This window comes from Arvicanthis niloticus, chromosome X (genome assembly GCF_011762505.2).
Source record: "Arvicanthis niloticus isolate mArvNil1 chromosome X, mArvNil1.pat.X, whole genome shotgun sequence".
In the NCBI taxonomy this organism is placed as follows: Eukaryota; Metazoa; Chordata; class Mammalia; order Rodentia; family Muridae; genus Arvicanthis; species Arvicanthis niloticus.
In genome coordinates, this window is record NC_047679.1 from 59,377,919 (window position 1) to 59,390,600 (window position 12,682).

Genomic DNA, 12,682 nt, shown 5'->3' on the forward strand with positions numbered 1-12,682 from the left:
TTTCAAAATAAAATCTTTTAAAATTTGTGTTGCCTTACCACCATCTGAATTTTCACAAACTTCTAAACTGTAACTTGAAATGTTCATTCCGCCATTGTCTTTGGGTAAGTCTAAAAGAAGAAATAAATTTTAAGTGATTCTTTTTTAAGTGTGTTTTTTGAAAACACAAGTTTCCACTAGAATTTTATTTCATAAATTATAACTTTTCACAGAAAAATATAACCATAGCTCATTGTTATATTGACATCTGTATACTACAATTCTCTAAACATAATACATGCTACATACATGTGACATCAGCCACCAAGCACTTAGATAGTATTTCAACGTTCTTATGAAGAGACTAAAATAATAATTATACATGGAATAATTTCATTTACCTAGTTTATAGGTAATATATCTATATAAATATAATTTCTGGTTAAGCTAACATTCATCTTTTACACAAACTTCTATCTGTGATTCTTATGTGGATATAAATACATTTTACGTGGAAGAAAGTTATTCACAGATCCATATGAAGTTCAACAATTTGTTCACTTGGGGATATTTAAGCCAGCAATAGGAAATTCAATAGCAAATTAGAAAAAGTAATAATAGGGTTTACCACTAAACTCACTTAATATGGCAGAATAGTTCACATGCAAATGAGGATATTTTGCTTAGTGAAATTGCAGAAAGATTTCTTCTCAATAGTAAATACTTGTATGGACAGCAAAGTTTCAAGAGAGAAGCATTATTTACCCCATCCAACTGTCACTTTGCGGGCAAGGATGGTTCCCACTACATATGGTTTATTAGGGCATCCAGGCCTAGCTGGACGAGTAGTATATTTTACTTCTCCACTGGGGTTGCTCCTTCCTTCCAGGTTATAGGCAAAAATCTGTTTGAGTGAAAGAGATTATTGTATTGATCACTAGAAATAAATGTCTGCTTTATATAATGTGTGCAGTGCCAGCTGCATGAGAATTTCTCAGAATGAAATGTCAAGTAAAGTTTCATTTCAAGAGAAAATACCAACTTATAGGTCATGCCACATACCCGAAACTTGTATGTAGTATTTCTTTGAAGACTTCTTATGGTGCAGGAGAGGTCTTCTCCATTGTATTTAGGTTTAAAACCTAGTCCCTAAAAATGGAGGACAGTAAATTTAGGAAGAAAGCCTAGATTCAAGGTGCAACTTCAATTTACTATCTACCTGAAGAGTTTTGAACCCCAAAGTGGTCTGCATCAGGTCCTCTGGATCTATGTTATGATTGTTAGCTAGAGAAAAAAAAATCTATTTTCAATAAAAATTGGAGATAATTTCTCTTTTCAAAAGTTCATTTTTTAAGATGTAATGAGATTGCACATGTGAAAGCAAGCAGCCTATTAGTTACAATCCAGTACTCATCTCAAAATTATCTGCTTGATTTAAATTTTGATAATATGTACATTGTAACTTATGGCTGCTTTTTAAGTTGACTAGCTATTTGACATAAGTTTGGAAGGTCAGAAAGGAGTGAAATAGGTGCTCACCCAAACGAGGAAACTAGATGAAGTAAGAACATGGCTTGAGAATTCCTTTGAAGGTGCTTAAAATATGTGTGGCCACAGAGTCACCTAGACCAACAGGCTTGGAGTTGAAGATGCTAACAGGCTTCTTTGTATAGACGCTGGGTAGAGCATGGAGCTCTTGCATTCAGCTAGTTGTGGGATAAGGAGGCCTATGCAGACCTGTCCAATAGTGACTCTGTATTGATTCTGAACACAGAAACTCAAGGCTGGGTTATTTTCCAAGTAAGAAGTAAGTATAAAAAGTCATTGAACGCTGAGAATTAAGATCATAGTACAAAAAGAAAAAGAGGAGACTTACAGATTTTGCTTCTTCCATCTCTAGCACATAAGTAAGAGTGTCATTTGGGTTTGGGTTTGTTGGGGCACACCATTCTAGAGACAAACTGTGGACTCCCGCTTCCTTCAACTTAGGTGGCAGTGGTGCTGGAGGTGTGTTTCCTGATGTATAGAAGACTGCTGTTTCACTGAAATTACTAAAAGAATAAGTTGAAATGAAAGCATTAATTTCAGGATCTAATGTCAGTATAGATTTCCCAGTGGTGCAAATAATTCAGTGTACCTGCAGCCAAAGTGATTTTTGGCAGCTAATCTGAATGAATACTTTGTTGATGGTCTCAGTTTAAAGACCTTGTGCTGTTTCAGGGGTCCACTGTAACAAATTTTGAAGTCTTCACCTTTACCCTAGACAAAGCACACAAAATATTGCCATATTTAAAAATACCACACTTAACACATGTTCACCATAGCATTAACCATTTACAATCAGGTGATTTGTAAAAATCCCTTTGTACAAGGTCAAAGCTAGATGGAATCTCCTAGCACTGAGTGAGAGAACTGGACCCTAACCCAGAGTGTTAAATGTGTGCAAAAATGATAGTTTCCTCCAGTGGAGTCTCACTGAGTATATAAACCACAGTTAAGGGTGAGCCCTCTGCCCAGCAGTGGTTAGCCAACACAGAATGAACTCAATCATAATTTTGAAGTGATTTTTTAATGTGTGACATAAATTTGTGTTGCCTGTCGTTATAAAAAACTCTACAGGTCTTTTTCTTATAATGTTTTCTGAGTTTGTGTCTTTAAGAGACTTGTGTGTATGAAAGTGTGTGTCTGTGTCTACATGTGTTCCTTGTGCTTTTTCTTTGGTTCGTTTTTTTCTGTTTATTTGTTTGTTTTGTCCTGTTCAGGTTTCTTTGTTTGGAATCACATCTTATCATACTATTCTTTTCTTTCATGTTTTTTGAGAAGCCTGTGTTTAAAAGAGAAAAAGAAAGGGTGTGGGTTTGCATAGGGGTGGTTTGGAGTGCAGGGATCAGGAGTTGGAAGAAAGAAAACAGTAATCAGATAATATTACATGAAAAAATGTCTTTTTAATAATAAATGACCATACCTCATCCCATTCCAAAACAAAGCTGCTTATTTTAGATCCATTATCATTGGAACCCTGAAAAGATCAGAATGATAAATTATGATGGTTTATTTTTATATATCACATATATATCCTGCACATATATCATGAGCATATGTTTATGCATTTAAAGTATGGTGAATTTGTACTGCAAAATTTGTGTAAGGATATTTGTTTTTATGGCAATTCGAATTTAATTTTAAAACACACATTTTACAGTCTTCAAGACACACTCTGGTTCTGTATGTCATGTTTCCAGACTGCATAAAAGGAAGGAAGTTAAAATGAATACCTAAAGAACCAGAGACATAGTGTTATTAGAAACTGGGATGATTGACACCAAAAGTGCTAGGAACAGGTAGTTAGCTCTTCATTAATAATCCAAAGTATATTGATGTTTCTCTTTTTCTTTTTAAAAATTTTTTATTGAGTATTTTATTTATATACAATACAGTTGTAATCCCCTTTCCCCATTTCCCCTCCCTAGAACCTCCTATACCATCCCCCTCCTCCTTTATGCTTTTATTTATTTATTTATGTAATTTTATTTTATTTACTTATGTAATTAAATGCTACACATTTTAATTACATGTGTATATTAATGTCAGTTCTAGGTTGAGGGTCTAGCAATAGATGCAAATATTCAAGGAACAAGCCAGTCAATAAACACAAATATTCAAAGAAAAAGCAAGGAAAAAGATGAACCCAATTATGTGAACACTCCCGAGATAACTGTTTCTAAGTGTTTATCAGGATGACCAAAGTATCTGAGCCTACTTCCCTGTCCTAGCACAAGATCATTTTCATGTCTGAAGCCTGCTTCCTTGTTCTAGTCTAAAACTTAGAATCCTGTCTGAAATTATTTCTTTGTTCTAGCCTAAGATGTAGATTCCTACCTGAAATTATTTCTTTGTACTAGCCTAATGTCTGATTCCTGCCTGAAGCCTACTTCCTTTGTCCTTGGTCAATGTCATATTCCTGCCAAGCAGCCCATTTTCTTGTCCTTGTCCCATGTCAGATTCTTGCCAAGCAGCCCCAAAGGCTCTCTGCTTCTCCCCATTTTTTTTATTTAATTAACAAATCTGAGCCTGTCTTAGGTCGTTCTGATAAGAATGCCTTCCTTACCAGTCATGGAATATGCATTATCAAAAGCAATGAATTTCTGTCTTAGGTTGGTAAGGCTCTGTGCAGAATCTTACCGGTCCATGGCTTGCCAGCCTGTTAATTTAATAACTCTGTCTGGGGGTCCATTTTCAGTTTCCAGCCATGTACTTTGGCTGCCAACATGCTGATGTTGTTAAAGAAAAGCTTTAACAGGATGGGCAGAAATAAAAGTATTTCCAGGACAAAAAGGGCTAGCATGATCAAGCTATATATGCCATTTTTGAAGCTTGTCTAAAATAGAAATATTGACCTCTGGCCATGGGTAATTTTATCTTCAGTATCTACCACATCAACGCTCAGCAGAGCAGCATTCTTGAAATTCATAAGCTCCCTATGTATCATTAAACTTCCAGAGAGGTGTTAGAATTATGCCAAATATACTGCAAGTGTCTTTAAACTTTTTCCTAATTATAATGACTAGCCTTAAATTCTGAACCTCCTACGAGACATTTGAATAGGATAAAGAGCATCAATCTGTTCTTCCAAATGCCTATCTAAATCCTCTTATATATTCAACACATTAGTAACATTTTTGCTGAATTATTAACAAAAGTAGCTGTCTTAACTTCTTTTGTCTCAGCAGTTGCAGAATCAATGGTGCTAGCATTTAATGTAATTAAAGCTGTTCTCAATTCACTTGGCATGATCTCTTAGACTGAACAGGAAGATCATTGTGAAGAGAAGAGATGGAGAAATAACTTAGATGAAGCATGTATCACTTATGGTTAAAGTTCAGGAACTAGGACAGTGTTTTAAAATCAAATTGAGATACTTTTGTCAGTAAAATCCTTACTTTCCATTGTAAATTCAGGCTGTTCTTGGTTCTGCTAATTAGTGTTGGTACAAGAGGAGGGTCTGGTTCACAGCCTGGTGTTGTGAAACTAACCACTTCAGACACACTTCTGTGTTCCGCATCTCTTATGGTTGTAACTCTGAAAGGGGAACAGAAATTGTAAGTGTTTATATCCTGAGTTGCAAGTTTATGTTTCTAGACATATTCTTTGTTGTTCTTTTGTTAGCACATATTGAGTATACACAGTAACAACTTTCATTATGGCGTCCTCATATATGACCATCCTTTTCCCACCCGATAAAGCTCTTTTGTTCCCTTGCCAGGCTCACTGATCCCCTTTATCTCTGTAACTAGTTGCCTGCTTCCTACTCTCATGTTATTTCTTCTTCTTATTATTATTTTTTTGCTAGCCTCATGAGTTTAAACTATGGTTGCCTACATGAGTATTCAAGGGCACTTTGCCAGCAAATAACTAGGTTGCCTGCAGGAATTCTAAGTACTAAACTCATATAGATTAGGTGTCTTGGCTAGCTACAGGCTGGTTGTAGGTTGTATGGGACAGAGTTCTTACCTTAAAAAGTAGACCATGCAAGGTTGTAGATCATGTAGGACCACAGTAACGCCATCACCACTGTGAAGATAACCTTTGTTTATATGGGATCTCACATACATTTACCAGCAAAGTAAGCAGTCCTACTCTCATAATAACTGAATAACTAACTGATAAATAACCACAATTCTTCCCAAAATTTTGATCATTTTAAACCACTTTATATGTGGGCAAAATTATGTTCTTAGTAGGCTGAAGCCTCCATTGAGGAGCATATCAAGTTTTAGAGGGATGGTATGATCTGGGAGGTATGTGATTTTCAATGACTAGTGGACACACCACAGAGCTGCTCTAGGTCTCTAAGGCAGGTTCTCAAATTCAGAGGGTGGGGGATACACATCTGCAAATCCACTCATCTGCCCATCTGCACACCTGCACCGATAGGAATCTGAAGGAGCTGAACAAAGTAATCATCAGAAAAGCAGCCACCAAGAAGTTCTGAGTTTGTGTTTTCCTTCATTCAATATATATTTATACCATACACCAATAATGATATTACTCATTCAAAGCCATCAATTTGCATTTTACTACTGCATATATTTAACCAAAATCGTACAGATTTGCTTTTAAGTAGGCCATTTAAAAGACTGTAGATATTAAATGCTTTGAAGAACAGCATGCCTCACACAATTTATTTAGTTTAAGAGAGAGTTTCTGGGTGATATCCTGTCACATGAAGAGAGGGATTATATTCCCACACCTATGTCTTCCTGAGCAAACACCAAGGACTTCGTTCTATCTCTAGAGCCTAAAAAGACCCCTCTAAAATGCAAGATATTGATACTTTTAAGCACAGGCTACTCAAAAGCAAAGGGTAATCAGAGGTGGAAGCAAAGGGCAATCTCCTTCTACTGCTTTAACTCCTCCTCTTTATCCTCCTTCTAATGCTGAAAGCTAAGATTTTTATCTTTTTAAGGTAGTGGTACTTTTATAGTACATGACATACCAGAAAAAGATTTCCATGCAAGCCAATTTTACATATCCCCATTTCTGCTACGCTGCACAGAGGATTGTTGGTTGGGGTCATTAGATTGTACAACTTTAAGTGCTAATTATTATAGAATTAAATGTTCTATAAATTCACATTTTCACATCATGTCTCTGGATAAAAACAAACAATTCTTGAAAATAAACTTGTTAGGCATGTATTGTACATCATTCTCTGGCCTACTTACTGCTTACTGACCAGTGGGTATGATTGTCCCTTCCTGGTCATCATTCTGCTGCATATTAGAAACATACTTCAGCACCAAAGATAGACATTACCTCAGAGTAAAGGCTTGAAAAAAGATTTTCCTAATGAACAGACGCAAGAAGCATGCTGAAATAGCCATTTTAATATCTAACAAAATAGACTTTCAATCAAAATTATTCAAAAGGGATGAGAAGGAACACTTCATATTCCTCAAAAGAAAAATCAATCCAGATGACATATCAATTATGAACTCCTATGCCCTAAATTTCAAGAGAACCCCCTTACATAAAATAACATTACTAAAGCTTAAATCACATTGAACCTACACATATTAATATTGGAAGACTTCAATACCCGATTCTTAACAATGGACAGGTCATCCAAACAGAAAGTATACAGAGAAATAATTAAACTAATATACATAATACAAAGAACTCAATAAACTAGACATCAACAAACCAAATAACTCAATTAAACAATGGGGTACAGGGCTAAACAGACAATTCTCAATAAAGGAATCTCCAATGGCCAAGAAGCACTGAAAGAAATGTCTAACATCTTTAGCCAGTAGGAAAATGCAAATCAAAATGACTCTGAGATTCCATCTTACACTTCTCAGAATGGTTAAAATAAAGGACACAATGAACACCTTATTATGGTGAGATTCTGGAGCAAGGGGAATGCTCTTTTATCTTTGGTGGGAGTACAAACTTTCATGACCACTTTGAAAATCAATCTGTTGATTTCTAAGAATATTGAGTATAAATCTACCTCAAGACCCAGCTATACCTGTCTTGGACATATAACCAAAAGATGCTCTACCATACCACATGGACACTTGCTCGATTATGTTTATAGCAGCTTGATTTGTAATGGGCAGAAACTGGAAACAACCCAGATGTTATTCAATGGAAGAATGGATAATATAGAAAAGGTGATACATTTATATAGTGGGGTACTACTCAGCTACTAAAAACAAAGGCATCACAAAACTGGCAGGCAAATGGGTGGAACTATGAAAGATCATCCTGAGTGAGGTAACCCAGAACCAGAAAGACCAACATAGTATGTACTCACTTATAAGTGGATATTAGCCAAAATTATAGGATAACCACGCTATAATCAACAGATTCAAAAAAAAAAAAAAAGGAAAAAGAAAAAAAAAGAAAAACCAAAACTAAGTAACAAGGATGGCTCAAAAGAGTTCACATGAATCTCACTGAGAAGGAGAGATAGAAGAAACATGGGAGGTGGATGGAGGAAGGTGACTGGTTGGGGGAGGTAGTAGGGAAGGAAACAGACAGGAATCAAGATGAGAGGAGGGAGAGTATCTGCAGAGAGAACTGGAATAGGTGTGTGTGTATGGGTCACCTTTGGGATGAGCTAGAAATCTAGGATAATGGAAACTCCCAGGAATCTCCAAGGGTGACCCTAGCTAAGACTCCTAACAATGGAAGGATATGGAACTTGAGACAGCCATCTCCTGAAGGCATGATTTGCAAAGTAGGGATTGGAACACCAGTCTAGCCTGAAAAAATCACTTTGACCTATAATCTGTCCTGCCTATAAGACATGCAGGAGTAAAGGTGGGGCAGAAATTGAGGTAATGGCCCACCACTGACCCCCGCTACTTGAGACCCATGCTATGAGAGGGACTTATACCCCTCATCCCTGACACTATTAATGATATTCAGCTATATTTGCAGACAGGAGCATAGCATAACTGTCATCTTAGAAGTTTCACCTAGCAACTGATGAAACCAAATGTAAAGATCCACAGCCAAACATTAGGAAGAGCTTGGGAAATCCTGTGGGAGAGGAGGAGGAAGGATTGAAGGAGCCAGAGAGGCCAAGGACACCACAAAAAACCCCATAAAGTTTCAACTAACCTGGGCCCATAGTAGCTCACAGAGACTGAACTGCCAACCAGAGAGCCTGCATGAGATGGACCTAGGCCCTCTGCACATATCTAACAGTTGTGCAGCTTGGACATCATTTGGGACTATTAACAGCAGGAGCAGGAGCTGTCTCTGACTCTGTTGCCTGCCTTTGGCTCTCTTTCCCACAACTGGGCTGCCTAGTGCCTCCTCCTGCAGCTACTTGCTATGCCAAGGCAGGTTGACATCCATGGGTGGCCTCCCCTTTTCTAAATAGAAAGGGAGGAAGGGGATGGAGGGACAGAATGTGAGAGGAAGCGAGTGAGAGGAGAGGAGGGAAGGGAAGTTGTGATGGAGATGTAATATAAATAAATTACTAAGAAGAAAAGATTGTCCCATCCCCTCTATTTACATGTCTTTCCTTCCTTGTCTCTCTCAGTTTGCATTCTCTACCAGCCTTGCTGTTGTTCAGAATGTCTAGATATGCTCTTGGCTATCTTCCACTGTATTCTCCCTAGTCCTGGTCCTATCTTTTGATTCACATTCCTAAAAGTGTCTTGCTATTTTCACAACTTCTTTCTTATAACCAGCTCCGGGAATGAAATTCCTAGCAGAATCCAATTCTTGAATTCTCACTGCAATGTAAGTTATCTCACTTGTTTACCCAAAGACACCATCATGGGGTGCTATTTGTTCCTACATTGAACTGAGTGAACAATGAGGTTGTTAAACTGGGGGTTTAAGTTTTTATTCTCCTTGTGTTAAAATTTGTCTAATAGATAGACTATAACTGAAAATGGATGAGCTTGTGTCTGTCTGTTTTATAAGACAGGTTTTCTCTAGAGTGTAGCCTTGGCTGTCTTGGACTTTAATCTGTAGACCAGGCTGGCCTTGACCTCAGAGATCAGCCTTCTTCTGCCTCCTGAGTGCTGGGATTAAAGGTGAGCACCACCAATAGCTGGCTGATGAGCAGCTATTTAAATAACATACTGTGATATTAACAAGCTTTGTGGATTGGTTTGGTAACCTACTACTAGAAACTTACTTATGTCAAAAATACTTAGGAGAAAATGATTAAGCCTAGGTATAAGTTGAGGCACAATGACTATATGTTTATACTGTATTTTTGAATTAAATAATACAAAATAATTAAAAAGACTTACATATAAATGTTTTTATAGATTCCATTTTTACCACTGCTGGACAGTGCCAATTCAAACGTCACAGAGGAATTGATATCATATTTTTCAGTACTGTTCAGAGTCCAAGAAACAGTAGCAGACCGTGTTTGAATATTAAAAACCTAAAATGAGGAAAATGCAAAGAGTATATTTAATAATCATAAGCGGTTTTAAAGTATTGTTTGATACTAGGTGCAATTCCCATATTAGGTGCTTAAATACTATGATTAAATAATTAGACACCAATCTTCTCTTTAATGATTCCACATTGGATCTTATTGCATTGCTGAAGAAAATTATGAAAATATTAATGCAGCAAATGCTTTAAAGAAAACTAGCAGTGATTTTGGAGAGTTTAGATAGAAAAGATGGAAGAACATGAAATCTTCACTTTTGTTACATACCACAGGTTTTTCAACGTCGAAACAACATGGCTGTGTTCTGTATTCTGTATTGTGTTCTAAAAGTAAGGAAAAAAAAACCTCAAAAATAATATATTGGCAAGACAAGAGAAAATAGATCTCACTACAAATATATCATCACTATGAAAACTAGTAAGACCCAATTAAGATTTATATTAAAACATTTGAAATAGAACTCAGTGAACATATATATTAAACTCTCATAGGATATTTACAAAATTTCTCAATTTAAATAGAATCAAACAAATTATGTCAGATTAAATTTACAATTATTCATTAGAAGACATCTAGAAAAATTCAAGGATGTATTTCTCAGTTAAATATGTGTAGTTGTGTGTGTGTGTTGCTAGGAATTTAATCCACGGCCATTGGCATAGTATAAAGCACTCTACCACTGAGATGGAGTCTAACATTCCTCATGGGTTTAAAAGGCAGCCTAGTTATGATTTTACATATGCTATTTGGACTTCAAAAGTGCAATAAGTGTCCTGTCATTTGCTACCAAATATAAAACCTGAAGGGCATTACACCAAATAAAATAAGAGAAGAAGAGAAAAACAAATATGTCGTGATCTCACTTGTATGTAGAATTTAGTAAAGTTGAAAGAAACATAATAATCAGGGAATTGATCATTATCAGCAGGGTGGAATTGCTGATCAAAGGGGATAAAATTTATATAGGAGCTATTGAACAGCAGAGTGACTTAGTCATTATAAGGTATATTTCAATAAAGCAGACATACCTTTTCATATGTCTGAACATTAAAAAGAAAAACGAAAAAAAATGAATCCTAGTCAATAAGTGAGATGATGGATGTCAGTTAGCTTCATTTACTAATTCTACATTATATTTATATATTCCATATATAAGTGTGTACAAATGTCTCATTGCACTTTATGAGTTTGGCTTATTATTTGTCAATTAATAGTAAATTAGAAAAAATGTATGTACAGCTGTAATGAGGTAAAGAGGAAACAGAAGCAGAGAATGGATCTCTAATATTTCAAATTGACTAGCAAGGTGACATGGAGAGTAAAGGTGCTTTCTACCAAGCACTATAACCTGAGTTTGAACTGGGGATCTGCATCTTTGAAAGGAGAAAACAAACTCTCATAAGTTGCACCTGATCTCCCTTGTTCACATATACATACAGAGTAAATAAATAATTATGTGTAATAGAAATTTATCTAAAAATGCACTGAGAGTCCAAATTATTTGGCTTGTATTCTCATTGGCAACAAAATGGGGTTCCTGTGTTTACCTTTTAGTGATGCATTTGCCGACTGGCTCTTCCTTTGGTTTTCACCTAATACCTGCTTATTTTCTCCAGCTCCCAGATTACCCTCTGTCTCTCTGTGATTGTTTTCAGAAATGCTGACAGCATCAGAAGGTATGAAGCCATCATTTATCGAGGAGGTGGTCCGAGCATTTTCAGAGATGAAAGTGTTGCAAGCACTCTCAGAAGTATAGCTTGGAATACTCTTAGTATCTGGTGGTTCCTGAGTTCCATCAGAGGTGTATTGACTGTAAGTACTTATAGAAGGGTCTGTAATATTGTTACTGTTGTCAGAGCAAAAAGTAGAGTTTGAGGTAGTAATGCTTGAGTCATCACCAGAAGAACTAGTGATTGTGTCAGTAGGGTTAGTGTCTGGATTATTTTCAGCCATGTTTCTTGGAGTAGTGTCAATAGTGCAAGTGTTTAAGACAGTATTCAGAGAGTAAGTGTCTGAAGTACTGTTATCAGTGTTAGTGCCTGGAGCAGTATCCACAGTGTAAGAACAGAGTGTATCAGAAGGAGCAGATACATCAATTTCCTTGTTCAGAAGCAAAGGGGTATCACTAAAATTGGAGCTAATCTTGTGTTCACCCAATTGGCGATCTCTTATTTTCTTCTTTGAATATTCTCCAATCTTTACAGTCCTTTCATCAAATTGGTTATGACTTACTCTTCCGTGAGGATAGGTTTCTAAGAGAGATAATAAATGCAATAAAGTCCAGTAATAATCATTTTGTCTCCAGTTCTTTTAGCTAACCTCCCAAAGAACATTGATAAATCATGGCTTACTTGAAAATTTTTTTTTCCTTCAATACACATATTTGATATTTATGTATATATTCTATGTATACATATTTAAGATATATGGCTATGTACAGAAAAAATGAGCAAATACAGTATTTTTCCAGATAGTAACTTTTAAATCTTAAGGTCTTATGATGGATATGATGGCGTCCTCCAGTGTCTTTTATCTTCTCAATAGATAGCATTAATAATCACGATTAGGGAAGATTCTATGTAGGTCTTAAACTTTAGGCATTATAAGCATTTTCCTATTAACTATCCTCAGCCATAATATATATGTATGATATGTAATCATTCATAGAAATGTTATTATCTTCTACTTTTTTCCACTTTAATAACTGTCCAAATCTGTTCACTTTTAACAAACTGAAAATACTTCACATTTTCCCACTTTTTA

At 36.0% G+C, this 12,682-nt stretch overlaps 1 protein-coding gene across 1 annotated transcript in view; it reads right to left on the reverse strand.

Annotated features, from left to right (window-relative positions):
* LOC117695246 (fibronectin type III domain containing protein 3C1) overlaps window positions 1-12,682 on the reverse strand; it is a 63,116-nt gene that overhangs the window by 16,401 nt on the left and 34,033 nt on the right. Inside the window, exons 6-16 of the mRNA XM_034486095.2 lie at window positions 11,467-12,171; window positions 10,187-10,242; window positions 9,765-9,904; window positions 5,491-5,550; window positions 4,920-5,058; window positions 2,945-2,998; window positions 2,117-2,238; window positions 1,856-2,030; window positions 1,042-1,128; window positions 745-883; window positions 39-110 (exon numbers count right to left, since the gene is read on the reverse strand). Of these exons, the coding sequence (XP_034341986.1) occupies window positions 39-110; window positions 745-883; window positions 1,042-1,128; window positions 1,856-2,030; window positions 2,117-2,238; window positions 2,945-2,998; window positions 4,920-5,058; window positions 5,491-5,550; window positions 9,765-9,904; window positions 10,187-10,242; window positions 11,467-12,171 (1,749 nt within the window). The remainder of the gene's footprint in view (window positions 1-38; window positions 111-744; window positions 884-1,041; window positions 1,129-1,855; window positions 2,031-2,116; window positions 2,239-2,944; window positions 2,999-4,919; window positions 5,059-5,490; window positions 5,551-9,764; window positions 9,905-10,186; window positions 10,243-11,466; window positions 12,172-12,682) is intronic.